Here is a 6,556-nt window from a genome sequence, read left to right as displayed (position 1 = left end):
TAATATTTGACAACCATTATTCAGCAGATCAATGTGCCAATACTACTTCTACCAATCAACTTCTTTATTCTTCCTCCCATGATCGAAGCAAACACCAAGGAAGAACTAAAGCTGCAGACGATCCCTGATGCGCGCCCATTCCCAATCTAGATGAGCTTCGTGACTCTTCTCCGACTGCCTGGTCCTTCTTCCAGCAGCCTTCTTGAGGCCGAACTGGAAAGCGGCCTTTGGCCAGCTCTCCAGCAGTGTTGGCGTGTCCTCGAAGTCGCTGTCGTTGGCCGCTTCCATCATCGCTTCTGCTCCTGGGTAGCACTCGTCATATCCGGTTGGCTCACTAACCAACTTCTTCAGCACGACCTTTGTCTTTGAAACTTGCACTTTTTCCGCGTTTCGAAACTCCCGCTTTTTATTCTGATATAAACAATTAAAAATCTACTTAAAATTTGTTTCGTGACAATGAGTTAACGATTAGGTTGTGCTTAAGGATTTAAGGAAACATTAACATCATTTTCATGGCTGCTATAAGATTACTATAGAAACAAAAGATTAGTTTTATAAAAAAACTTTTAGAACCCATAATAATAGCTGAAAATCGAAATTATGCAATATATTATAAAACAGACACAAACAATTTAAAAGTGTTATGTAGAAATCGTAAGTAGATTAAATAAGTAAGGAACTAGACCTCTATTTTACAAAAAGGAGTGGTTGAACAACAAATCAAACAGAGTGCACTGTTAACCAATAAAAGTCACAAGTTGAAGAAAGTGTGAATGAAAAAAGAAAAAAAGAGATTAAAACAAGGTAATTTAATGCTTGATTCTGTCCATTTATTAGAAAAAAAATTAGCTTATATAATGATAATATATAATATAAAAATAATTTTTATAGTGATATAGTTTTTAAATATTAATTTATATATTTTAGACAAAAGCCCTGAAACAATGATCTAGTAAATAAAAGCTAGGACAAAGAGGAGAAAAAAATGTTTTAAATAATTACAAGTCAATCTATGAATTGTATACATGAAAAAATATGGATGTTATTTGGTTCAACTGATTTTCCTCAATCTTTTTTGTTGATATTTATTAATTAAAAATGAATCTCACTACAAAAACTAATAACGATAAAAAGCTTTTTTCCTTTTCTTACGTCGGCCCAAGACTCCCGTTGGAGTCCTACACTGCAGATAAAAAGCTGTTTACAATGGAAACAACAATAGCTAATAAGTAATTCACATTAATTAATAAAAAGTGATAACCATTGTTATAATTTATTCATAACTTGATTTTGATCTATCTTTTAAGATAAAAAAAAATTAAAATAAAAAAATAGTTTCTCAATAGTAAATTGAGAAGTGTTTGATAAATAGTTTCGTTAAATATCACTAATATTAAATATATTTCTAGTATTTTAACATCATTAAGAAATAATAAATATTTCTTTTTGGGTTCAGGACTGTAGTTTATGGAAATCCAGATGTGATAAGGCCTCGTGGAAGACCTTAGGGAAGATGGAAGGGCAGTGTCTCCGAAGATTTGAAGAGAATGGGAAGAGAACGCGACATCAGGCAAGCTATCGACATTGAGAACAGAGGGCAGCAGGGATGAATGAACGCGTATTCAATTTAAAAACAAAATTAAAATCTTAAACAGAAAGTTTTGGACAATTGAATAAGCAAGAGCTAATTCAACTAGGGAAAAGATGATGATGAATTCTTCTTCAACAATCAGGTTTTGAAGGGTTTTGTTGTTTACTCAGTGTGGATGACTGTCTCCATTCTAAAATACTAAATAAAAATAATACAATAATGATTTTTTGTATTATTAGTTTTTATATTTCAACATAGAAATAAAAATAGGCAATATAAGTATATTCAGAGAGTTAAAGCGATTGCTGAATTGCTGCATTCCCTTCAAACCCTCATTTTTTAAAATTTAGGAATCAAACTTGGTGGGACACAACTATTTTAGCACGGAAATTAAATTCTAATGCGATGTTATTTCCGGGAAAATTTCGATCAGACTCTTCACAAATGCATTAATTCCAAAATATGTTTATTTCCAAAGAAATTTTCATTTATCCAAAAGAAATTTGGATTTTTTAAAAGTGAAAAACCCTCCATAATAAACATTGTAGCTAATTAAATTATTTATAGAATTAACTCATTGAACAGAGAGATACGTTAAGTATTAACTGAGATGATGCTGTTTGAACATGAACTTAAATTGTCACTCAGCCGAAAAGTTCTGAGTAGAATTCTCACATGTGAGTGCGTTGTTGACCATTTCCTTTAGTTATATGAAATTACAATTAATATTCTTAAATGGTGGATTTTTTATTGTACATTTATTTTTTTAATGACATGAGTTCAAATAGATTTGCTGAGCTGTTTAATTCTTCATATTTTACAATTACGGTTTTGATCATGTAAGTTTTAAATAAAGTTTCCGTATTTCTTTAGCACCTACTTAGAGTGATTCAGATTTAAAAAATAGCTATAGAAATTAAAAGTCATCGGTTATTCACCTTAACTTATCTAAATAATTATTAGGAAATAAAGATTTATAATTATCCTTGTCCAATTTTTGATAATAAATTACCTACCATATCTACTCTACCCAGACTTAAATTTAAGAAAATTTAAATCCAAAGAGAGTACTCTTACATTATAGTCTTATAAAAAAATAACAATGCAGAAATTGCATTACATTTATGTATAAACTATTATATAACATAGAATACCATTAAATATTTAAAATATTCTGAATGGAAAAATACCTCCTGTTTCCTTTGATGATGCTCGGGTGGAGGTTCTATCTTCTTTACTTTCTTGTATTTGTAATCTTCTTTTGCATCTTGTAATGCTTCCCTAATTTTATCTATGATAGCGTCCGGTATAATGATAGTGTTACTAGCCTCTGTCGTCAAAACTTGGCTTCGTATTACGGTAGTTGGGACGTCTGTGTCCATCTGTTCTTCCTCTGTAAGATCTACTAAATAACACATCTTTCCAGGAGCAAACAGAGGATTTTTCACTGCCACTGTGGATTTGAACAAGATATCGTGTATGTTTTTGGTCATTTGGCCCTTAAATCCCGTATCTTCTTCTACTACTGTTTCAACTGGAATATCTTTAGTTTTCGCTTCAATTTCGCTACGGACTTTATTAAGAAGTGCTAAGTCGAGCCCCTTTACGAGATGCGTGTGTGCCATGTCACCACCGAGATATTTAGACTCTTGAATTAATTGTCTTCTTCTTTCTGCCAATCTGATATTATGCTTAGCGTCGGGTCCAACAGCATGATAAGCTATAGGTTCAGTAAGATCATCAGATCCACATAAATAATCTGGATTTTTTCCCTCTCTTCTTTCTCGTGCTCTGTCTCTATATCTAGACAATAACAGTTCCAAAGATTCATCCTTGGTCTTTTTCTGATATTTCTTCGATTTTGCTTTTGTTTGTTTTTTTATCTTTTTCACTTCTCGTATAATTTCCTCTGGTTGCTCTCTTTTGATTGGTACGTGACTGTTAATTAGCTCTCTGAAATCTTTATTTGTCAAATTACTCTGTCTTTTGGGAGTACTGTCCATTTTTGACTTGCAAGTTACAGAAACTCAAGTATTATGTTGTACTCCACGTTAATTTTCTGAACCAAAGAACTATTTCGATAACATATGATTCATGAATTTCATATGTGCTTTGGACTCCTATTATACTTTTATCGATTTTAAATCAATTCGATGCTACTTCCTCTTCCTGTTAAACTCTAATTCGTTTTTAAATCTATTTTCATTATAACAAAAAAAACAAGATGTACAACCATTTGAAATGTCACAGATGATAGTTGATTATCAGAAAAAAATAGCCCTGTGCACTACCTTTGTCGGATCTTTCTACGAGTATGGCCAGGCTAAGGCGACTCAAATGGGTTTTCTTTGTAAATGATATTATAGTGAAAGGCACCAGGCCGACTTTTATCGAATTTACCTGAAATTCACCAGAGCGCTACAAGACTCACTAAAATTGATAAAGAACATCTCTGCATAAATTCATATTGTTGTTTTCATATATTACTGATTAACAATGTCAATAAAACAATAAATAAATAATATTAAAGTAACACAAAGAATAACTTGAGCATATTAGATAAAAACGCTTTTCAGTCACAGCCAGATGCACAATGGACTCGAATACTCATACAAAATCGCATGTATATACCGAAGCCCAAGCGCAAAACTAGACACACACCATCATACACCTTGATGGATATACATACAGACAAACATCCAACCCATCATACACATTCACACTTGACCCACTACTCACGCAACAACCACACAGATTCACTAACTGACCAATCGCACCTACTCACTTTAAAAACAATTTCAAACACGCGGACTGAAAACTTTACAAAACAAACATATATGACAACGTATCCAACTTTACAAAACTCAACACCTCTCAAGACATAAACATGGTCATAAACACACTACAACAAACTATGCGTGACGCCGCCAACGCTTCCATATCCACTTTTACACCCACACCAATTCACTTGCTCACTCGGTGGAGTGAGTATGTTGGGGTGCCAACACATACTCACTTTCATTAAACAACGCTACAACATAAAAACTGCTGGTACAGAACCAAAGACCAGATTTGCAATGGTAAACGTCCCTATGGCATGAACAACTACGCCGTACGCACAACGACCCCAAACACTTCTGGAAACTAGTCCGAAGTCACAACACCAAATCCAAATCGGTGAAACTACACCGAGGTTGTCCCGTCACTTGTGGCGTCCCCCAAGGTCACTTGTTTTATTCAACATATACTGCCCGGGATGAAAGTCGGAATGAAAATTGACGATGTTCAAATCTCTACATTTGCAGATGGCATAGCCATATACTCGGCGAGTATGAATGCAGGCAAGGCCATGGACCAGGCCGCAGCAGCAGCCCAACTCATCACTAACCAACTACGAGGCATAAACATACATATCAACCTACAAAAAACTGACCATTACATTATTATACAAGAACACTCCTAACAGAGCACCAAAACTTAAGGAACAGACTATGCAAACCAAGAGACATCTCACATACCTTGGCATGAAACTGAAAAAAAAGAAAAGAAAAATACTGGATGCACCTTGTCGAAGAGTGTCTACTATGAAGTGGTTATCAGGCCGGAGTAATCAATTAACCTCACTCATCTATAAGACAGGTTCGACAACATCATTCGAACTCAATCAGAAAGGTTTGGATACACTGTGATGCCTCTAAATGTGACCGAGCCTTAAGAGGAAAATTTATGAATCATGAACAACAGGGGATTTGGTATAAAATATGGACTATATTTATTAGCTATAAAATATATTTAAAATCCTCATCACTACTTGATTATTAATTTAGATTGGTCAAAATTCTTGAATTAAGGCATGAATAATACGAAATATCTTTTCCATTGGGATAATATATAACTTTTATTAAGGCATTAAATAAGTAAAATTATGAGTACTTAATATGATTAATAATAGGATAATAAGAATAAAAAAGATTAATAAGTTCAGGAGTTTTGAAGATCCTGGCACATTTTCCATTAGACAATGTCAATTTATTTCTAGCTTAACCTCTGTCTAGTCCTTTACAAGCTCTAAGGAACATTGTTGCAGCAATTTTAGAAGTTACAATTTGGGTGCTAGAAGTCTAATATTTTCAACTCTCAAATTCAGCAATGTTTTTGTATAAAAAGATAAATTTTACAAACTAATTTAGCCCGATATTATGTATAAATTAATCTTTAGAAAATGAGCTAATAGACATATAATTTGATCTTGCTTAGTTATTTTATGACTTGATGTTCTTCTGTGTCTTTTCTTTCTCCAGCAGCAACAGTGCGTTGGTGAGCACAGATAAAGCGAACAGATTTACGTCAAACTTTGGAAATCGCAGTTTTAAGAACAAATCTATCGTCCAAAAGCTGTTTAACTAAAATCTCTGAAATATGCATTCATATACACCATTAAGTTTGAGAGAAGTTATTTACAATAAGAAGTGAGCCCTACCACTAATATTTAAACATTTATTAGAAAATAAATCTTTAAATAATTTAATACAATTTATTTATATCAATACCTTAAAATGTGTCCAGAATATAGTATAAAGAAAAAATATATAAAAGAAATGAACATGTGATCAAGAGTGAGTGAAATAGGGATTGGAGAAAAAGAAACTACAGAAGTCAATTCCTTTTTAATCTCTTTGAGGCAAGCTGGTATGACCAAAACGTCTATGCTTGCGATCGCTACTCAACTTGGATATCTCATCTCACCTCAGCTATTAATTCCCTGGTTAAAAGTATCTAGATTGATCCCTTGCTCAAGATTTTTTTTCATACACCGCGAGGTCTGAAGAATTCACTTACACTTCAGCCAAACCTTTCAATGTTTGAAGGATAGTCCCTTCGCTTGTATATATTTATTGATCTGTGATATACCAGGGCATTCAAAAAGTCCTGTCGTTTTTCGTTTGTTCGTTGTTTATTTTGATT

At 33.2% G+C, this 6,556-nt stretch overlaps 1 protein-coding gene across 1 annotated transcript; it reads right to left on the bottom strand.

The window, feature by feature from the left end:
* On the bottom strand, positions 1-4,007 carry LOC106683233 (protein Red). Its single transcript, XM_014424581.3, has 2 exons — positions 2,782-4,007; positions 1-411 (listed from the first exon to the last, which is right to left on the bottom strand). Exons 1-2 carry the CDS (start codon positions 3,592-3,594, stop codon positions 106-108), a joined length of 1,119 nt encoding a protein of 372 aa, XP_014280067.1. The 5' UTR covers positions 3,595-4,007; the 3' UTR covers positions 1-105.
* Positions 4,008-6,556: the final 2,549 nt, after the last annotated feature.

Source organism: Halyomorpha halys, unplaced genomic scaffold (assembly GCF_000696795.3).
Source record: "Halyomorpha halys isolate HHAL.00 unplaced genomic scaffold, Hhal_1.1 Scaffold474.1, whole genome shotgun sequence".
In the NCBI taxonomy this organism is placed as follows: Eukaryota; Metazoa; Arthropoda; class Insecta; order Hemiptera; family Pentatomidae; genus Halyomorpha; species Halyomorpha halys.
Note: the sequence above shows the minus strand (reverse complement) of the source record. Positions and strands in the feature narration are given on the sequence as shown.